The sequence below is a fragment of the Chanos chanos genome, chromosome 11 (assembly GCF_902362185.1).
Source record: "Chanos chanos chromosome 11, fChaCha1.1, whole genome shotgun sequence".
In the NCBI taxonomy this organism is placed as follows: domain Eukaryota; kingdom Metazoa; phylum Chordata; class Actinopteri; order Gonorynchiformes; family Chanidae; genus Chanos; species Chanos chanos.
In genome coordinates, this window is record NC_044505.1 from 11,507,790 (window position 1) to 11,530,060 (window position 22,271).

The window sequence follows — 22,271 nt, forward strand, 5'->3', positions numbered from 1 at the left end:
TGTGGTAATTTATGCAAAACAGATGTAAATTAGGTTGCAGTACCAGGTACTGTGAGTACGAAGACTGAATATGGCCGTCGCACTTGTGTATGCTGTGTGATAGATTCATGGCAGTCTCTGCGTTAAGGTCTGACCCACCTGGGTCAAACGCGTGAGACGGCAATCGGGAAAGGTACAGTTTTAATAAGATGTTACTTTAAGATGTAATTTAAAAAGTGATACTTTATTTTCTCAGAGGTTTTTTGTTTGTTTGTTTGTTTTGAAAGAGGACGAAAAACACATTAATGGTGAAAAAAAAAAGAGAAAAAGTCACTTGACATCTTTTTTTTTTTTTCTTTTTACAAAAAAGGGGGTACATTCCAGCTACAAGTTCATAGTAACCTTGACATTGAAATGAAAATTAAGATCCAGTCCACATCTGAAACGCAACAAAATGAGAAGGGTCTCACCCCCCCCCCCCCATAGTAAATGCCAAAAACATACAAAGAATATAAGAGACACGAAAGACAAAAGGAACTAGTATTCTCTTGGCCTGTGATGTGTAGTCTCTCAGGATTGTATATACTGAGATAGCAAATTATATATAGAACATTATAGCATGACATCTGAGGACCAATGTCTTTGATTGTACAGATATTAAATATTATATGTAATATTATGAACAATGCATATTACTCAAACATTAAGGCATCAGATGCAGGCTTTTTTTTTAATAAAAAGCCTTTTAGTGAGAGATTAGATTACTGAAATTTTAACTTAAAATAAGTTATCAAAAAAAAAAAAAATTCACTGGTAAGAAAAGGAAAAAATGAAAATGAACAATCATTAAAGATGAACAGTAAAGAAGAATGTGTAAGAAAAACCGACAAATAATAATAATAATAATAAAAAATGATCCCACCATAGTGAATTAATACATAGTAGCACTAATTTTCTTTCAAAACAAGGTTGTAAAAGTCTGCAGACAAAATACAAAATTTCATGGCTGCACAATCTCACTTTGTGTGCTCACTGCAACTGTGTTTTTTTTTTTTTTTTTATAACCACTCATACAGAGACTGAGGAAGTCAAGACAGTAAAAGAAGACACACACAGGGTCAAAAAGCCACAAGGCCAAAAAAGGGTCACTGATATTTCACATGCGTGGTGAATAAAGATTGTACAAGTCAGACCAACTACGCAGAACGAAGATTAAGGTGAATTGTAATTAAATTCCTTCACAACTGGCCCAAACAACTGTAAAGGAAAACGCAAGTAAAACATTGGAACTTGAGTTACACCCTGTCACTGACAGTAATATGATGTAATGATAAGGACTTGTGTGTCATGGCTGGACGACGGCATCTACAGAGTAATGGTCAATAATAAACAATAGCAAAGCTTAAATGTGCTAAGCTATTTAAATCCCTCAGATGATAAGAACAGGAGTATATTGAACCAAAGAGAGTCAAATAAACTTACAGTACACCAGCTCTTTGTCAGAGACAGCAAAATATTACAAAAAAAAAGGGAAAAAAAACCAAAACAGCTAGTGGCTCAAAAGAGGAAGTATGGTGCTAGCCAGTCTCCTCCCCAGTCTTCTAGCCAAACGATGAATTATAGAATCTTCTTCTTCAGTATGAGTGGCCCGACGTTGTCCCCAGTCAATTCGTTATGCTTAATGTGTGATTTATCGCAAACAGGAAACTGCAACAGGAAACACAGAGCAGTATTAAATGGTGATAGTAAGCAGAGACACTTCATTAGACGGGTTCACTCCCCCCACCCACAACTTCACCTCTTTAAAATGTAGTTAAAATGCAAAAGCCGACCCCCCCCCCCCCCAAAAAGCAGATGATTGACTCCACTTAGACCACTTCACAGATGAATGCTGACTCATCTGTATCCCTACATCTCTTGGGATTTTGTAAAGACTGGGGCAAATGGAGCAGAGTTCAGAAATTAAAGCGATGTTTCACAATTCGCCAAATTGGCTGGGGGGGGGGTTCAATAGCTGTCTCATCGTCACGTCCTGTAGTCTTTTGTCAAGACAGCTAGACTTTGTGTTGGCTGCATATGTAAAATCAAAAGTTTTGGGTGCTTTTTTTTTTGTTTATCTTACTGTTTTGGAACGCCAGCATCGGCAATAGCAGACATTTGTGCTTCTCAGGTCCTCTATGTCGATCTCGTTGACCACTTTGGGGTTCTCCTTTTGGATCTTCAAATTAATGAGACTGTCCCTCTGTTTCTTCTTCTTAGGCAGGAATGGTCGGATGGTCAAGTATCCTAACAAGGCCAGTATTCCCAGCAAAGGCAGGAGTCGCAGCCACTCCGAGACTGAGAGAAACACAATAAGTAAAACGTCAACCTCAGGAGGCGCTTACACACTTGGCGTACAACCGGGGCGATCGAGTTCTCCGTGAGGCCCTAAATGAATACTACACTTGTAATAAGACAGTAACGGCATGCTCGGAATGCTAACCGATATTAAAGCATGAATGAAGTAGCCTTCCAACTAGAAAGCAACGTATCAAGAGTCGAGTAACTAGCTTCCTCTTCTGACTGCACTTAAAGTGGTTACAAATCACTTTCGGAAGGGCTGACGATTAGGCCTTGGTTTCTTTACATTACTTGTGTTATGATGATCTAGCGCTAGCGAATCAACCAAACTATATCGTCTTTCCGTTTTCCAAACCAGATCTTACTCATAGCATTCCACCTGGGAGGTGCCCCGTATCAAATTGGTATTACATGGTTACCCTTAAGACGACGGCCTCAGGGTTAAACATAGCTGAATGCAATAAAGAATGGTGAAACGCTGACTCATTTTTAAACCATTGAGAAACCACACGTGGGCATATATAAATACGCTTAGTTCAGTGCGTCTGAAATCAATGCTATTGGTTGATATGGCACATTTCTAAAAGCCTGCGATGGATTATGTCCGATTCAGCTGGTTGTGCTCACTGGTAGGGAAAAAAAGAACTGCTTAAGGTGAATTCTCACGTTAATAATTTGACATCCATCTTAGAAGTAGGCTACATGGTTAATTAAGCATTTTTAAGCCAATTACGTTTATCTCACCTTCAAAGAAAAATGGCAAATACCCACTAATCCTAATAAAAAGGTCCTGATTCTAATAAAACATGCACCATTGAAGCAATATTGAATCTTCATAAATGATTTCTTCAAAGGAAATGTTCTAACTGAAACTCAACAACTTCGCCAAGGGTTAAATGAAACGTAAACATGGAGCAGTTCTACGGATTTTTTTTTTTAAATTGCAGTCAGGCAGACATCAAAGTTACCGTGTGTCATCCAAAGGGGAAAAAACATACTTTGCATTCCGAGCCGACTGTGGTAATTATTTCAGTAGGTACATGTATCTCCTATAGATCTGCATGCAAACTTCTAATTAAAGTTAACAGTATGTAGGTTTCTGCTGTATGACTGTAGGCAGGGGTGCTGCCAAAAGTTTTTTTTTTTTTAAACCACAGACTCTTCACTTCGCACGTCACTTTCCACTGAAGTATGTCAGCAATTCTGCCCGCGCGCTGGATTGGACTGAGTTTGACCGTTTACAGCACACGACATTTTCCATAGGCAAAAAGGTCAGGTCTGGACCTCCGTCTCTGTGACACCTGAACCTGATCGTTGGGTGTCAAATAGCCACAGTTAGGCTTCTAAAAAAAATCTCATACTCATATGAACAGAGCATATGGTGATGTATACCATGGACAGAAACGTCTCTGACCGTGTCTCTCAGTTCGTTTCGAAGTCCAGAATTTTGCGGGGTTGGCTACAGGAAACCCGGTGCAATGGGGAAACAGATGATCATTAATATTAAATCATGCACCATATAATTCGTTCCTAAAGCTTGTACAATAAATGTATGTTTACACAGCATTCTGACATCTCGGGAAACTGCGATTAGTGTACTGATTGGATGCCTCAATTCTCAGACAAGGATTAAAAATAATAATTATAAAAATAACTATAAATAAAGAGGGCAAAAAAGGAAAACAAATAAGAGAAAATACGTACAGTAACGTTATGTTGGTTTCAAGTATGATTCCTCTCACGTCTCGCAGAAAAAATAAATGTGTTAGTCACGTTGGACTGTGCCAATAACAGCTTAATTCCCCCACATTCCAACATCTCACAGAGAACTGTTAATGCTTCGGAGTACTGTATTAAATGTATGCCGGTTTACTGTACTTGGGTTGTGCTTTTGCATAAAAAGCATACATCGACGTAGTACACACTTTGGAAAGCACTTCTGTCTAGCTAGCTAAATGACTATGCATCATTCGTGCAAACTGATGATATCGAAAGCAATATGAGTTTTTCATGAGTCAACGCATAGGGTTCAAATCATATATGTGCAATAGTTATAAAACTAAAAAAAAAATGACAGCATGCGCCGCCAGTGTCCACTAGTGTTCACTTGGATGGTTCAGTTGCCAAACCGGGCATACATGTGAAATTTTAATTGTCTTACCGCTCCGACTCTATGTCGAGTCATTTGCAAAAGACTAACATAAAGTTACCTGTCAAACGCGTAAAGCCCCCGATAGTCTCTGGCAGTGGTAGCTTTTTGAGGTATGCTGGAAGTTGTACTTTAATGATCCTTGAGATAGTTTCTAACACCATCTTGAATGAGTTTGTATGCAGTTTTGATTCACTCACGAAGCAGGATATTTCCTGGGACCTTCATGTCATTACGTTTTGTCCGTGGCGTAAATGCACGGCATGCTAGGAAATTCAGAACTTAAAAATTACGTACTCGCAGTGGTGAATACAACAGTTACGCGTTACAACACAAGTCTACAAGCCAATCAGACCGCGAGTTGGTACCAGAGTTGGTAATGCCCGATTGGCTAGCCTGCATTTGCCGATGAATTTTACAAATGTTCCGTCATTAATTCTGTTCAGCCATCAAATACAAGTACACCTTCATACTGGAACCCGGTATATAGATATCTAAAAGAAATATAGTTTAAAATCAAAATCAGTTTAAGAATCGCACTGCTCCTCCACAATTTTCAAACAGGTCAGAAATAAGAATTACGAATAGATTTGATACGTTTTTTTTGCTCTGTAATAATCAGAGATGCAAGGCGATTAAAAAAATAAAAATAAATAAAAAGTAGTATAACTTACCCTTCACGGTACCCCCTTGTGTAGAGGGCAATACATATAATACTACATCATCCAGATTCCTTTGCGTAGCAGGAAGCCCTTTTTTGCCTGATTCATTTCGTCGTCTTTACGGTCACTATTTTACCTTTAAACAAAAAACCAACTGAATATATAATTGATTTCAAAATTGATTTTGAGTATGGCAGATATATGTACGAAAATACATGTACTTTTTTTTTTTTTATATCAGGCACATATTTAGTGAACTGCCCAACTGACATTTAGGTCCTTCCTTCTCCTGTCCCGTGTCATTGCTGAATGACCGAAGATGTCTCATAGCAGGTTGTTTGCCCGGCTGCTCTGTAAGTATAACCGTTATGCAGCTTCATAACGAAACTCATAATGTCTTTATTTTAATTGTGTGACCCATGCAGCTATAGCTTTGGGCCATGCCCCCTTATCTCTGTACGAGCAGTTAAAGGTATTCAGCTAGGTCCGGTGCTATGAATGCAGCAATGCTAACTGTCTTAGCATGCTCATCAATTTCTAGGCCACAGTAAACACCTGAACTTTGACCTGTCTTGCCACAATGTATTTAAATATAGTTTGACATATGTTTTACAAGTATGCACAGTCCATATGCAAATTTTTGAGAATTTGACATTGCTTTTAGTTAGTTTTGTATGGGCATACATTGATCAACTTAGCCTCAAGCTTAGTTTCATGTTTGCTAAACATGAACACGAAGAACTCATGCAGTACTTTATGTATTCATTGAAATTACTATGTTCTTCTTTCGCTTTGTTCAGGCCAGTTCAGACTACCAGGCCTGCAAATGATAAACCGGCTTATACGACAGTTAACAGAATGTATCATTAAGTCTATACAGACAATGTAATGTGTTGACATTCGTCTGAGCTTTGTTTGTCGTCATTACAATACTAAAAGTTAATAAGAAGAAAACTGAGTTATGATAAATAGAACTACTGCAACTCGTATTGCTTATTTCTTGTGAGTGTCATTGTTTCGCTAGTTTGTCTTATATAGAGTAATTTAGTAACACGACTTTTGTAGTGCACTTACTCCCGTTGGACGTCGCTGGACATTTTCTGCAACCTTTCAGAAGCAATAAAGCAACAGAATTTATGCATAACCTTGTTCCAAAGCATTCTGATCAAGATAGACTGGAGGCATCTGTGTTTTTCAACAGCCTAGTAATGTACATAGTGTTCTATACCACCTTCATTTAAATATACATTGTACACAAAATCTTGATCTAATTCCATGCTTCATTAAAGATTTGGGGTAGTTTGTCTTTCCGTTCCTTGAAACACAGTCTTGTGTAATTCGCACCAGTATATGTTAGTCAATACTGGAATTATTGTCCAGATCAACAGAAATCAGAGCTATTGCCCAAGTTCCTATGTCCTTGCCACAAAAATATCTGTCATAAACTAACTAACAGGATATCGGAAGTTGTCTTTTGCATGGAGTCCACTCCAGTCAAACTACTCTGAAGATGTTTTATATTTACTACTGGTGACTCCTCAACAAATAATGGACTCACAGACATAAACCACAGCGTATGGAACATTTATTCACATTTGTTTATTGATTCATTCACATGTCATTCACATACAGCAAACTGTTTCATTCCTGAGGCTGTTAAACTGTCTGTTGCTTTACACATGAGCACAAAGTTCATGGACTGTTACCCCCAATAGTGTTTTTTTTTTTTTGTTTTGTTTTGGTTGTTCAGTGGACTGTCAGCTAAACTAGTTTACCCGAACACAGTACATTTTCTGTTATTGATATGCCCTCTTCATTTCAGCAGTATTGACCTCTCACTCTTTAGGCTGTTAGGTCTAGAGCTGACATGCTTTGTCGTGAACACTTGTTGGCGCTATTGTTCCATAAACAGTGTTGCTTCTCTTTGATGAAATATTGGCTTTCCTCCCTCAAGCCTCTTCCCAACACCCACCCCCCCCACCCCCCCCTTCCCCCTTCCCCACTGCGCCCTTCCATCTCAGAGAACGGTTCAAAGTTGAGTCAAGCAAACACTAAGTCATCTGTCAACAGGCCTTAATGTGGACATTGGCTCAAATTTATCTGGCCCAGCTGTCATAAAACAAAGCTTTAGACTCCGAAGCGTCACACTGTTCTTTCTCTTTGTCTTCAGTGCAGCAGACTGGGGTCAGGCACTGTTATACTGCGAGCAGAAAGAACCTGTACATCGACAAGAACACCAAGGTCATTTGCCAAGGTTTCACAGGCAAGCAGGTCTGTACCTCTCATCCGTTTCCCTTTTAACTCCAACCTCACTTTGCTTGGCAGCTTATTCCCAGACATTTGTTTTTTTTTTTTTTGAAAGAAATTTCCTCAAAGTCAAAACAGTGGAGATGTTTTGGGTTGTGTGAGAGAAAAAGTAATGTCTGATGACCAGAAACGTTTCTTAATATTATTGAATGATTCTGTGAATTAAGATGGGAAAATCATTTTAGAAGAGTTAATAAACATTTGTCAGATGATATTTCAAATTTCCAACTATGTTTATTGTATTAATGTAAGTCATCTTGTTGCAAAATACATTTAGCATAACGTCTGTGTTATATGTACTATGTATACAGTGTGTGTATGTGTATTCACATGTGTATATATAATGTGCTATTTTTTTACGTTCAATTTAAACAAAAAGGAGAACGTGAAAGATTTCACTGTAGACCTTGGATCTGGCGTGTGTGTGTGTGTGTGTTTTGTAGTAGTAGCAGCAGCAGCAGCAGCAGCAGGTGTGTGTGTGTTTGTTTGTTTGTTCCAGGCACCAGCTGTATCATAGCAGAACTCTATTGTTTTAGATGAGGATGGAGGGCCATACTAATAGGATTTGAATCCTGCCCAAAGGGGGAGGGGACGAATGGCAACATTATCCAACGAGCTTACACCTCTCACCTTTTCTGATTAATATCCCCCTCCTCCTCCTCCTCCTCATCGCCCCCCCCCCCCCACCCCTTTCTCTCTCTCCCTCTGTCTCTTTCTTTCTTTCAAACGACTTCTTAACATAATAAAGGCTAATTAAATGAAGTTCTAATGTACGCTCATAATAATTAGAGAGAGGATGAAGAAAGACTAGAGTGTCATCGCCCCGCATTGACTTTCCTCTCCGGCTTGATAAGCAAACTATAGATCAGCTTCACTGGCCTATCATTAACGCCAGCGGAGCACGGGGGAGAAAAGAGAGAGAGAAAGAAAAAAAAAATGTAGCGCAACGCTTCGCAATAAATGTGAACGGAAAGAAGAATGACGGTCCGAAAGCTGGCACGATACAGTTGCGGGAAAATGGGGGGGGGGGGGGGGGGCCTCTCTGAGAAGGGGCTCATTTTTTAATTTATCCTTGCTCCGAACACGAGTAATTATAGAATGAACATTAAGGGTGATAGATTTCGTCATGATAGTCGACCCTTAAGAGGTAATCCATAATTTTTTTCGCACCGTCCTCAATAATTAACATAGATGGACCAGACAGCTGTTTAAAAATTCATACGCACCATATTTATGAGCTATCTCGATCGCACAAAGGCTTTGAGGCTTTAAAATACATAAACAAAGGCAGATCATTTCATATATTAATGCTGATATGGTTGTAGGTGTTGGCAAGGTGTTACTGTCGTTTGATTGGTTAGTTGGGCAGATGGGCGGGTTCTACAGTAAGACTCTTTCTGTCTGTGTGTGTGTGTGTTAAGGTTAAACTAACTGAGACAGGTGTCATCCTGCGTTTATGCTGCCAGCGCCGGCATCCTCGGAGACCTTTCTAATCGCAAATGAAACAGGCCCCGTGTCACATCCTGTGAACGTTCATTTTCTAGTAAATTTTGCCTTGGAGTTCACCGCTTCTGTCATTTGTGTAATTAAAAGTTTGAAGATCCTCGTTTTTTTAAATCACGAGAGCTTGGGTCATTATGTGTGTGTGTGTGTGAGAGCCTGACCTGAATGTCAGGTGTGTTCGCTTACAGAGGAGTGTGTGTGTGTGTGGGTGCGTGTATGTGTTAGTGTGTCTCGGTTTGTGCCAGGTCCATTGCGTGTTCCTTTGGCCTGGCCCAGGTTCCTGCCCGGGTGATAAATTGTGCGTGGCAGCCCCTCTCATCGTCTTGCTTCCTGTCTTTAATGATATCTCAAGGTCGCTATGGCGAGCTGACTGTGGTACCGCTGGAATAAACCCACTCCCTGCTCAATCCATCACTTTTCTCTCTCTCTCTCTCTCTCATTTCAGGGCACTTTCCACAGCCAGCAGGCGCTGGACTATGGCTCACGGTTAGTGGGGGGAGTGTCCCCTGGTAAAGGGGGGAAAACCCATCTTGGTCTGCCTGTCTTCAACTCCGTAAAGGAGGTAATGTGCTATGTCTGTAGTTGCTCGCGGTAGTAATAGAACGAGCGCCTCTCATTAGACAGCCGGTCTGTGTCTTATCCAAGGCCGTATCCAAGGGCAACCGTGAGAACTTCTTGAAAGACGTGTATTTAGGACACGGCTCCTTCCAAACCTGTCCGATCAGTATTCACCTGGGTCAGGTTTAGTTCACGTGAGAACTGCAGTATCTCCGTGCAAGAGAGTGTATCACCAGTTAAAACCCAGAATGTGATATTAAGAGGGTTAGTGCTATTCTGTGTGGCATAAATACAGAAACCACATGAAAGCAACACTTTTTTTTTTTGCCTTTTCTCAGTGGCATAAACACACAAGCACACACATGAAAGCGACATTTAGCTTTTTTTTTTTTTTAAAACATCAGATTTGATAGCATGTCAGGTTGCAGTGATCCAGTCATTGCTAGCGGGTAGGCCATGGTAAACAGTCTCTAAATGGGCCAAAAATTCTAGTGCTTTCACAGATTCCACACATTTGTTTCCATGGAGATGTATTACTAATTGCCATCTGCCTGTAGAGGTGGAGGGAGAAAATGTCATATAATGACAGTAAACAGTTTACGGCGATTTTGAGAGCTGCAAATGGAGGACAGGATTCATAAAAATACATTTTCCCCCCTCACATACGTGAGTCCAGAATGTTTGATTCATCCCACTTGTCTACAGTGTATCCACCAATGCACATTGCATATGAAAATGCGTTTTTAATTTACCTGTACATCACTCCCTTCTTGTATTGAAGCCCAGAGTATTCAGTTTGGGGTCGCATCTAAATGGTGTGACTGCGACGTTGAGTAGGCAAGCCGCCACCTGACCGACGCATCTCTCTTAAACTTACCCCCCCCTGACCCCGCAGGCTAGGGAGGCCACGGGCGCGGAAGCCACCGTGATCTATGTGCCGCCTCCGTTCGCGGCGGCGGCCATCGTGGAGGCCATCGACGCGGAGATCCCGCTGGCGGTGTGCATCACCGAGGGCATTCCTCAGCAGGACATGGTTCGAGTCAAACACAGATTACTCCGTCAAGGCACCACCCGTCTCATCGGCCCCAACTGCCCGGGAGTCATCAACGTAAGACAGAGACAGAGAGACTCGCACCTCCCCGGCCGTGTTATACTCCCATCATTAAATATGAGAAGTAGAGTCTAAACCCATCCTCTAATGGGAAGGCTGTATGTTCTGCATTTGTAATAGAAAGACATAGATTTCGCCCAGCACGGTTCTGCTTTTTAAAAGTTAAGTAACTGTAAATTGATACATACTTTTTTTTTTTTTTTTTTTAAGTCTCAGTGAGGCTACATCATACCACGTATGCCACTTAAATTCGGCGATTTCTTGGGGATACTGATGCTCTATATATTCTTTTTTCCCTTTTTCTTATTTTTTTTTTTCCGTCTTCTCGGGCAGCCTGGAGAATGTAAAATTGGAATCATGCCTGGACACATTCACAAGAAAGGGAGAATTGGTAAGAATCACACGTGTCGATCTTTTCTCACAGCCTGATCATTACTAGACGTTATTTGACTTTGTCGACTTCACATTTCACCCCACCCCCGCCCCGTTTTTTTTTGTTTTTTTTTTCCCTTGACAGGGCCACGCCGGCTGTCTGGAAAGGGACTGTTCTTTTCAAATGGCAGAATGGCAAATGGCAGAATTTTGTAAACAGTAGAGATGTTTTAATTGGCAACACAAAAGCTTCCGCAAAACATATTTACTAGATGCTTTCATAATCCAGCTCGAATATTCATCTTAGCAAGACCGTTTTGCAATCAGATCGTATCCGTCACTCTGATTTATGAATTCTCTTTTGATTACACGGGGCACAACTGAGGTATCACTACAGCTGCAGATAGACTGTTAAAAAAAATAAATAAATAAAAAATGTGACTATTCCCTAAAGTGGCTTTCTGCACTGTTTGCATGTGAAAAGAAACTTAGCGTGGGGCTAACAACCAGCTGAATGACTGCCTATGTTCGGAAACGACGGCCTTGGAGATGAATGGCCCTAATCAGAGGGTGCTAGCGGGGTGCCAGTCAGTTCTCTTCAGAACCCTTCTGACACTGAAATAATCTCACAAAGGAACTTCGGTTTCACTTCATTGCCTTAGCGACGTGAGACGAGTCAAGTAGAGATGGCGTTCGGTACGAATAAGTGGGTCGGAGACCTTGAGCGGGGCGCGAAAGCCGGTACGTCCGCGTCGGCGTGCCACGAGAAGAGACAGTCTGACTTCTCAAACGGAGCGCGCGTCTCGTCAAACCCCGTGCAGCTGGAGGTTTTGATAACGTGTCACCGTGCGTTAGCGGACCTTACGCTGAGTTAGCGACAGGGCAAAATGCTTTTATGTTCAAGTGCTCTTAAAACACGACAGATAACTACGGGTTTCCACACGCCGCTGTGTGGTCCACCAACTTCACTGGCAAAGCCTGACGTTTTGAAATTACAGTATTACACAAGCAGAACCAGAACTTTAAATCCTACACTTTTCCATGAGGGAGATCTCTGTGGACTAGCCATACAACACTAACTGCACATCCCATACTGTAGTATTATTCTATATACAGCAGAACCCTTTAACGTGATTATTACATACAAGAAATCTAACTAAAACTATGTACCTGAATATATTTCCCCTGTTTCCAGGTATTGTGTCACGGTCAGGCACGCTCACATATGAAGCTGTGCACCAAACTACACAAGTTGGATTGGGACAGTCTCTCTGTGTTGGTACGGAAAACTGTTTTGATAATTACTCCTTTACAGCGTATACGGGAATGTCCCTACGTACGTGTGTATGTGAGTGAGTCTTTGTTCTGATTAGTATTTGGGCTCCTGTCAGTCAGTATCTGTGTGTTTCAGGTATCGGAGGAGACCCGTTTAACGGCACCAACTTCATTGACTGCCTGGAGGTTTTCCTTCACGATCCGAAGACGGAGGGTATTATCCTGATCGGAGAGATCGGAGGCAACGCGGAGGAGAATGCTGCCGAATTCCTGAAACAACACAACTCCGTAAGAGCCCATCTCAGCAACAGCACAAGTGGCTCCACTATTTTAACAACCCGCTAGAGCCTCCACAGCGAGTGTACAACACTTATTCATTCATTCGTTCATTCATTCATTCATTCATTTATTTGACAATTTTTTTCATTCACGTCAGCCCTATTGAAGACAAAAGGCCCCTCTACCCCTAGTGTGTTGTCAGAACTAACCCCTGTACTAGACTGCATTTAGACCTAGAGAACGTAACTTCAGAAAATCGACCTCAAAACCTGAGTGTACGTCGCGAACGTGTTGCGTTGAAAAACAGAAATAGGGGCTTTTTTCCTATCCGGTCAGCTCATTATGGTTAATCACAGAGAAAGCACACGGCTCAGTTCCTATAAGTACTCCCTTCCCATACATAGTAATGTCAGTGGAGATCCAAGCTCATCATCTGTGAGATGGCTGAATAATGAATTGGAGTTTGCTTCCACGCTTTTTCTGCCTCAGGTGTAAATTTGGGCGTTACGGCCAAAAATCCATACCTCGATAAATCGATTTACCTGGTTAACTACGTAGCGTAGAGCTTTTTTTTTCATTATGATGTTATAAACCTTTTCAACCTTTCCCTGTCGAACGCAGCACGTCGTTTGTGAAAATTCAGTGCAGATGCGCGGACTTATGGGGCACGGCTGGGTTCGGCTCGCGCCGATACGATTTAAATCAGAATTCATTGCTGAAAATGTAGTTCCACAGTAGCGTGGTCGTAGTACTTCCCGTAGTATTATTATTATTTTTTCTTCCATTGTTTGGTTCATCTGAAGTAAATACTTACAGCACACGCTTCGCCACAAGAGCAAAGCATGGACTTGTGTTAAAAAGGGAAAGAAAAAGTGGCACGTAATGACTAACATTTCTGATGCGAGGACTGTTACTCGAGCGTACGGTCTTGGAGTTTTGGGGGTTGGGGGGGGGCGGGGCGGGGGGGGGGTGTATGTATTTGGTGGACCAGATGTTTTTCTTTTTTTTCTTTTTTTCATCTGACGAATTTCACAGACGCATCTTGCCCCCCTCTTCCCCCCACCCCCACTCCAAGTCACATGACTCTCAACAACCTTATTGTACATGCTCTGACACTGACCTAAATCAAACCCCCAGGCTCCTTCGAGGAGCCCTATAGGAATGAGGTGGGGTTTAGGAGGGGCAGCGTTTCCTCCAGGATTGGTGTGTCAGCTAAGGAAAGGATCCAAAGTTCACGTCTCATTTCTGGGGAGCCTGAAGGGTGGGGGGGGATCAGAGAGCAGCCTGCAGCGGCGGCGTCTTTGATCCGCACGCGGCACATCTGAAACCTGTCTAGGTAGACAACGGAAAGTCTGGTCTTTGGGACCTCCTAGATTGATATTTTTTTTTTCCCCTCTTCACAGCCTAGGGACTTTTAATATCGCGTTCCCTACCTCGAGCAAAGCCGGGGTAGCCTTTCTACACCTCGTGGCCCGGATTTGTAAAGACAACCAGACATCTGATGAAGGAGAAATGTAGTTTTAGACCCAAAGAAAAGAACAGCTTACAGGGGCCTTGGTGTAACATTTTCAATTCATTTGATTTGCGCTCTCTCTCTCTTTTTTTTTTTTTTTTGTCCAAATGTTTACAAGCCCAGCATATCCTCTCTCACTCCCATATAAACTCTTACACATAGTAATTAAAATAGTCCTCAGGGAGACCGTTAGCTCCGAACCTCACCCGTCTGTCTGAAGATTAGCAGAATAGCAACGTGTACGTGCTTCAAGCTAGGAATCAAGATGGCGCTAAACACTGCGTCAAAACGCTTACGTGAACAGTCACTACATTAAGACACCTGAAGTCAAACGTTCTTTTCAGAGCTTCACGTGGCGTGACCATCACTCTGTTCAAATGACCATCACTTTGTAGATGGTCAGAAATTCACAGAAATGAAAGGAATTATTGAGGAAGCAGTTTGCATAACTGTTCTGGCTTTTCTGAAAACCACAGTTATAAAGAGGTGCTCAAGCTAAGTTACTGCATTAAGACAAAGTAAAAAAAAAAAAAAAAATTTTTTCCTTCTGTACTTTGCACAGACTTTTCTAGATGGTCTAAAATTTATGGAAATTGAAGGAATTATTGAGGAAGCAATTTGCACAGTGGTTCTAGCTCTTACAAAAGCACGGTTATCAACATTACTTGACATGATGGAATTCTCTGTGCGTTTTTTTTTTTTGTCCTTGCTTGTTTCAAACAATTTGAGAGAATTTTTGAAAATTACCCCTTTTCCATTATGTGCCGTTTGTGAACTCTAGTTCGCAGTAAAGCCCACATTAAAAAAAAAAAAAAAAAAAAGAAGTGTTAATATTGCGTAAGCAAAGATGCATTTGCATTTGTCTACAATCATCTGAGTTTTTTCTAGGGTGACACACTTAAAAAAAAAAAAAAAAAAAAAAAAAAAAAAAGGAAAAGAAAAATCCTATAATGGAATTTTCTTTGGAAAATAATCCTTTGCATGTGGGTGTGTTAGCTTGTCGGGCTTCTTCTATCCCTTCAACTGTCCGTCTTTCTCCTTGCTACAGCAATGACGACATTCAATCATTTTTTTTTTTTTTTTTTTTTCCCCCAGAAGATTTATCACATTAAGTTAATGAGTCCATTCACCTCGAACAGCGTAAAAATGGCCTTGCCTAGCAATATGCGAATGATGGAATCAATGGCTGGTCATGCTACATTACATGTATCGAATTCTGCTCGGGAAAAAAAAATGTATTTAGCGACAGAAGCATTGCCGTGTCCGGAGCATCGTTAACACGAGTCCTCGATTGATCCGACCCCTGCGAATTTGCGAGTCCGAAAATTTGACGGTGTAAGTGGATGATGTATGCGGAGGAGTTTTGCTTACTGGGGCAAGATGGAGTAAGTTGTCTTGGTGACTTTTTTTTTTTTAAGGCTTTTGACAAAACGGTACTTTCGCCAAAGTGAACTTTGCCAGTTGGGTTTGTTACAGCCTAGCCTCAGTTTGCCATAGATCAGCCGATAACTGTAAATAATTTGAAGAGTTATACCCTCTGCCCAGCGCTGTGGAGTCGGAGCAGGAGTCTTGGAGCCAGAGTCAAATATTGGGTTGTAGGAGTCGAAGGTTTTGCGTACCGAATCTACAGCCCTGCTGATGATTCGAGTCAGTGCTGATGAAATGCCTTGTGTGTTGTGTGCTTTCAGTCAATATAGAAAATATAATTAGTCTAATTACAAATAGAGGAGTCGGATTCGGAGGTACCATAAGTCGAGGAGTCGGAGCCGGAGTCTAAGATTTTGTGTACTGACTCCACAACCCTGCTTCTGCCAATACTGTCTCCTCTGAGAAGGGGTGTGTGACCCCTCTGTAGGTCCATTTGGAGATATCAGTTCACGTCATTCATGCATTGTCTTGCCCAAGAAATACATGAGCTGAAGGAGCAGACATTCTAAAATTGACGGAGCAGACGTTGTAAAATTGACAAAGATGAAAGTTTAGCGTCGGGAGCCAAATTTGTGATTATGGCCTGATGAAGAAACTTAGGTCAGCGCGTTTTTATTTTTTACAAAGAATAATCGTTTTACTTAACAAGGTTACTTTCACTTCAGAGATCTGCGTAGGCAAAATCTGTTTTGGCAGAAGGCCCTTTACCCAAATGCCAGAGAGTCCAAAGAATTCGCCTGTGACCCTTCGCAAAACAAAACAAAACAAAAAAAACCAAAAAAAAAAACCCCAACCTCCGCCGTTTTCCTTTAGCGCGCTAAGCAGCTGTGTACGCCTCGTTTCAAAGCCATTCCAGTTCATTCAGTTGAACTCCCCATCTCCACACAGGGCTTCAGGAGGGCTGTTCTCTTTTCTTTACGAGCTTTGCAACTGTCTCTTATGTTGCTATCTCAATCCCTAAAAGATTACAGTTTGGCGTAGCGCTGGCGCCTCGTTTGAACTGCCAAGGCCCAACGCTCCAGTCAGTGAAGGGGGAGGGCAGGTTCCACTTCTCCTTGTTTCATAATGAAAGTAATAAAGCGCTGTTGGTAACAATAAGAACAAAGGCAGGAATTTGAATGCTAATTTAACTCCTTTTCATGTGTTGCACACCTCAGTGGGGAATGAGGATTAATTGCCTAATTATGCTCTAACCTGTTTAGGTAGATTTAAGAGTTGACTTTACTGGAGGGGTGGGGGGTGGGGTGGGCTGCAGTCATCAAAGCAGGCATTAGCAGGAATATTGTGTGCGCTGTTGCTCTTGAATAGACCACAAAGCAAAGTTCACGGTCAGAGGTTAAGGGAAGTTGTGTAAACTGCTCTAAAACGTTGAGTGCATCAATGTCCCTTAGTATTAGAAAGGGCTTCTGTGTGTGTTTTTTTTCTTTTTTTTCTTTTTTTTTCCCGTTTTTTTGGAGGGGGGTGGTTTGATGAAGTTGCATACTTGAGTCCTTCAAAATGAAAACTGCTTCTGTTTTCTCTCATGCGCGCTCACCCTCACATACACACACACACACACACACTTGTACTTCTGTCTTTGTGAGGACACTCACTGACATAATGCATTCCCTAGCCCCTTATCCTAACCTCAACCATCACAACTAAATGCCTGACCCAAACTTAAACCTAATTCTAAGCTGAACCCTAAAACCAAGTCTTAACCCTCAAACAGCCCTTTGAAGAAGTGAGGACCAGCCAAAATGTCCTCCCTTTCCCCAAAATGTCCTCACTCCCAAGGTCTCAAAAACTCAAAACTCAAACTGCTTGTCAGATTCACACATGGATAGCTGTACAAGTACACACACACACACACACACACAATTTTTCAAGGCAGCCAGCATAAGCAAAAACATTTTTCCTTACACGTTAGGTATTTAGCTTTGACAGCCTTCAGACAGTGTTTTGGAGGAGGTTTCCCCTCGAGGCGTGGCCAGAAAAGAAAAAAGGAAGAACGAAAACATCTTCCTATCAGAGGCAGTTTTTCCTGCCATCAGGATGTTGTTGTAGAGAGAATGAAATATTAGCATAGGGCTCCACCAGGATCTCAAGTGTTGAACATAGCCATCCATCAGCAGGTGTACGGGCAGGTGGATAGCTAATCAACACTGACATGACTAATTACCCCTACCAGAATGAGATCATATTAAACGACATGACTGAACTGTTACCTACTCAAACACCCACGCGCGCTATTAAATACTCTGGCCAATTTTCAGCCTTTTTTTTTTTTTTTTTTTCCTAATATAAAACTTTATATAGGATAATGTAATGGAACGTTATGTTCTTCACCGGTTTTTCTGCTCTATTATGTGAACGCTGTGAAAAATAGCTTATCAGGGCAGAAAGAGCTTGTGGTAACTTATATGGATGGTCTGGAACTGACTTCCAGCACTAAGTTCTTCAAACCCCCTCCTCCAGTTCAAGTCTGGATTTCTCCATCAACAATACTTCTCATGTAGCCACATTTCTCGAGAAAGTATTTCTTTGCGATCGAGCCTAAACTTAAGTCGGAAACTTTTTTGACTGCGTCTTTTCAATCAGGGTCCTAACGCCAAGCCGGTGGTTTCCTTCATCGCCGGACTGACAGCCCCCCCGGGCAGGAGGATGGGCCATGCCGGCGCCATCATCGCAGGAGGCAAGGGCGGAGCCAAAGAGAAGATCGCCGCCCTCCAGTCGGCGGGCGTGGTCGTCAGCATGTCCCCTGCTCAGCTAGGCAGTACCATGTTTAAGGTGAGACCGGTTTCCACCCTCAGAATAGAAGGGAACCAATCACACAGCACCACCTGGGATGGGTCGGGCAGGGGAGTTTATATACAGTCGAAACACAAGCCAAACGAGGACTTTGGCCAAGCTAAAAAGCTGTATCACTACATTTAGCCACCGAGGTTTGTACGAAATGTATATTTATGGTGCGTGACAGGATACTTTTTTTCTAAAGGCATACCTACAATATCAAACAAAGCAGGTTGCAGGGAGAGAAAGTAAATAAGTGACACTCCGTTTATACCAGTGAGTTTGGAGCTCTGCCATTTTATTTCAGCTGTACCGCAAGCTGTTTTTTTTTTTTGTTTTTTTTCTTTTTCTTTTTCTAATGAGATAGATGAAAAGTGAAAAGCTATATTACAACCATTTATCATCTTAGTCTTTCATTAAGAAGGAAGACAAGCGCCTTCCTCTGCACTGGTACAAGGTTTATTTTGTTTGTTGGTAATCATTGCTAGTAACGATGAAAAACACACAGAGTGATTGTTAATTTAGCAGATCGTTGTGTTCATACGTCTCTGTTAAAATCGCCGGCTGCCTTCAACACGCAAACCCGCAAAATTCATGCGCTTATGTGCGCTTATGGCAGGATGGAGTGTCTTAGGAAAGGGTATGCTGGGGACAGGCTCCCTCAAATGTGCTTTCTTCTCTCTGTCGCTGTCTCTCTCTCCCTCTCTCTCTCTCTCCTACTCCATTCTTCCTGTTGAAACACATGTCTTGAAGTAAACAGATTTATTCTCTCTCTCGCCCTCTCTCTTCCTCTCTCTCTCACTCTCACACGCACACACACACACACACGCACACACACATATCCGTTTGTCCCTCTGGGCTGTAACTGTATCCTAGTAGACTAAGGCTATGTCTTACCAAATTCCATCTTACCTTCAACCTTTCGCCCAGTAGTGGACCCAGAGGGCAGCTGTCAAACGACCATCTCCTGAGACACATGCAGTCTAGATTTCACTCTCTCTCAATTTCTCTCACTTACACACTCAGCAACTTGCATACACATTCTCTCATATGCGCCCCCCCCCCCACCCGCAAACAAACAAACAAACAAACAAACAAACAAACACACAAACACACACACACTCAGGCGCGCGCACACACGCGCACACACACATGCACACGTACACTCGCAAAATGTCAAGGGGGTAACCTTCAAGTGTGTATACTGTTACCAAAACTCCGGATGGCAACACTGAAGGGCAGTGCCGCCGTGCTCCAGAATATTCCATTACACATAACAAATAGGCCTTGCCCAGTTCTGTTCTGTGTCAGCGGTTGCATAAACCAAAGGAGGCTTCATAGCGTCTTTTTCTTTGTTCCTCTGACGACCACTAGATGGCAATAAAGCATCAACGAGTTTTACAGGACTGCAGTTTGTGTAACTTAACTGCAAGTGTCTGTTCTGCAGACCTGAAAAAGTAACATTAGCATAGGGGAATTCTCAGTGAAAACACAACATTTTCTGATGCACTCAGAAAGGGAGAAATGTGTTTAAGAGCTAGGTTCCTAGGTCCTCCAGCTGTTAGCCTTTGTGGATTGACTGTGTAAATAGCTCTATGCTGTGAAGTAGTTTACTCTCGTCGTAGTGTGGCTTCACTTAGGCCTGGTTATTTAATTTAAAAAGCAGCCACAAATCCTCAATTTAAAACACACACACACACACACACATATATATATATATATTTTTTTTTAACTACACAGTCTCCCCCTAATATACATATACATCTTACTTAATGTACTCATTAATTGGCATGACTGGTCACTCAAAGTATTAATATAATAAAATGACAGTTATGTTAGTAAGGGAAAAGAAGAGAAAAGACATGACTACAGCATGACCCTTTAATCCATCATATATGGCCATATCACGTATGTATTTGTTGACGTAACTTCACAGACACACATAACTGTACACCCCCAGGTCCTTTGGTGTTGTTTTTGGGCTGCGCGTAGGCAGGGGCTGGGTCGGGAACAGCGGCCGAACCCTGCCCGTCCTGCGGCCCACTTTTCGTCATACCGGTTGTGATTGTTTCCTAACGACATTGCGTGAGCTGAGTGGTGACTCCTAATGAGATGATCAGTCGCTAATGAAAGAGGGGCATTAATAAAACGCACAGGACACGCACGCAAACGTCTGCCTTCCCTCTCACCTCGCCAAACGCCACACGCGTGACAAATTTCTCATCCCCCCGAACTTCCCGGGCACCCTGCCATAATCCCCCCCACGTTTGTTTAAATCGGCGGGTTCTACGCAGGTCCAGGCTAAAAAAATGTTGTTTTTTCTTTGTCTTCCTCTCTTTGCCTTTCCTCCGGTTTACGTAGGAGTTCGAGAAGAGGAAGATGCTATGATCTGCGATTGGCCTCCAAGAGTCCGGGTTCCCTGTTGTGGCAGACTTGCCTCCTGGATCAAGAGGTCGTACGTCCCTGCCAGAGTTTCCCGAACCCTAACCCTGTGACTCCTCCACTACAACCCGCACACGTTTCGATGTTGTAAAACGCCTCAGATCATACTGTCCTGCATTTGCACCAGAGGAAAATAAAGTATTCAAAAATAATTAAAAAAAAAAAAAAACCCACACACACACACTGAATTCATAGTTTTCCTTTTTAAACATATGTACAGCACAGTAAGACATTGAGTACAGCTTGTTCTTTCTCTCTTGCTGAGAAACGTTAATCTTGTTAGTCAAATCGGAGGGATGAGGCTGTAATCTCTGATTTGATTCAGTACAACCAGTTTTTGTCTCTTTTGATGTACCAGCGCTGAGAGAGTCTCATCTCCTGTGTTCACTAGTTCTCCATCTGATGCAGATTCAGTTATGAAATATAAATACAATTTGCTCTGATCTCCCCTTGTTGTAGAGTGGGTTTTTTTCCCCCCCCTCTTCTTTGCTCTCGCTCTTTCTCTCTCTCTCTGTCTGTCTCTTTGTTCTCATGCAAATAGAGTAACCATCTGTCCAAGTTACACCAAATTATACCTTGTATTGTAACCATTGTTATGGGCATAAGCAATAATATGGCTGTGATGTAATTGAAAACACTGACAGGACTTGCTGGATGTTAATATTCACTCAAAGAAGTATTAATCTTACAGGCAAGGTGACGGTACAAGACATAAACATGGAAGTTTTGAAGTTTCTTATAGCGTTTAGAAGAACGCAGGTGCCCACTAGACCACTAATTGTACCAAACACTCTGGAAGGAAATATCTTGTCACCTTAAAGTTCAAAGATAAAGAAAAAACTCCTCCTCTGTTCCTTTCATTTTAATATGCGTGTGTCAAAAGGCACACGTAGCGAGAAGTTACATATTTAACCGTATTTAACAAATGAAAGAGCACCAAACCGAGAGAAACAAGAAAGCACCAAAAACAAATCAACAGACAAAAAAGTAATCTGTGAGTTCCTCATATTGACCGATATTTAATGATTTTTTTACAAAACACTTTTCATAAAATGTACCGGGGGGGGTCTCACCGTGTTTTGAAAAGTTGCATCTCAGAGTCCTTGAGACTGATTGGTTTCTGGTGCTTCTCAGTTTTCACAATAGACTGAACTGGAAGGTTGGGGGCGAAAACGGCAAAAGCAAGGCTCGCATGTCAAGCGTTTCGCTACCGCGCTCTCTGATAATGGAAAGGCCTTGATAGACACACCTTACAGGGTCGCGCGACCATTATCAAAGCGAAGGCGTAATCATCTCAAGTGCACTGCTACCTTATTCCTGGAAGTAGCTTTCAAAAAGAACCTCCTCTTGCCACGTGATTCCGCCTCTCCTCAGGCTACCTTGGGAAGTAGGCAGGAAGTTTTTCCAAAGTTCAACGCCTAAAGGTTGACAAAAGGCCACTCACCCCCCACCCCAACACTGCATGTTTCGGCATGTTTCCCAAGAAAAAAAAAAAAAAACTCTGAGGATAACTTTTTACCATAATAATTTTTTTTTTTTTTTCCCCTTTGGTAACTCGGTCGAAAGTGAGTCTCTCGTTTC

The 22,271-nt window shown here is 42.0% G+C and overlaps 2 protein-coding genes across 2 annotated transcripts; one reads left to right on the forward strand and one right to left on the reverse strand.

Annotated features, from left to right (window-relative positions):
• Positions 1-809: 809 nt before the first annotated feature.
• On the reverse strand, positions 810-4,632 carry cisd2 (CDGSH iron sulfur domain 2). Its single transcript, XM_030788367.1, has 3 exons — positions 4,530-4,632; positions 2,102-2,316; positions 810-1,686 (listed from the first exon to the last, which is right to left on the reverse strand). Exons 1-3 carry the CDS (start codon positions 4,630-4,632, stop codon positions 1,597-1,599), a joined length of 408 nt encoding a protein of 135 aa, XP_030644227.1. The 3' UTR covers positions 810-1,596.
• A 780-nt stretch (positions 4,633-5,412) lies between these two features.
• Positions 5,413-21,138, forward strand: suclg1 (succinate-CoA ligase GDP/ADP-forming subunit alph). The gene is made up of 9 exons (XM_030787951.1): positions 5,413-5,483; positions 7,301-7,401; positions 9,386-9,502; positions 10,394-10,606; positions 10,943-11,000; positions 12,177-12,260; positions 12,393-12,544; positions 18,057-18,245; positions 20,610-21,138. The coding sequence occupies exons 1-9, from the start codon at positions 5,450-5,452 to the stop codon at positions 20,634-20,636; spliced, it is 975 nt and encodes a 324-aa protein (XP_030643811.1). The 5' UTR covers positions 5,413-5,449; the 3' UTR covers positions 20,637-21,138.
• The last annotated feature ends 1,133 nt before the right edge of the window (positions 21,139-22,271 follow it).

Coding starts and splice junctions, on each gene's coding strand:
- cisd2 (XM_030788367.1), bottom strand. CDS start 4,632: ATGGTGTTAGAAACTATCTCAAGGATCATTAAAGTACAACTTCCAGCA. Junction 2,317..4,529: donor GGGCTTTACGCGTTTGACAG/GTAACTTTATGT, acceptor TGTTTCTCTCAG/TCTCGGAGTGGCTGCGACTC. Junction 1,687..2,101: donor GATGCTGGCGTTCCAAAACA/GTAAGATAAACA, acceptor TTCCTGTTGCAG/TTTCCTGTTTGCGATAAATC.
- suclg1 (XM_030787951.1), top strand. CDS start 5,450: ATGTCTCATAGCAGGTTGTTTGCCCGGCTGCTCT. Junction 5,484..7,300: donor GTTGTTTGCCCGGCTGCTCT/GTAAGTATAACC, acceptor CTTTGTCTTCAG/TGCAGCAGACTGGGGTCAGG. Junction 11,001..12,176: donor TCACAAGAAAGGGAGAATTG/GTAAGAATCACA, acceptor CCCTGTTTCCAG/GTATTGTGTCACGGTCAGGC.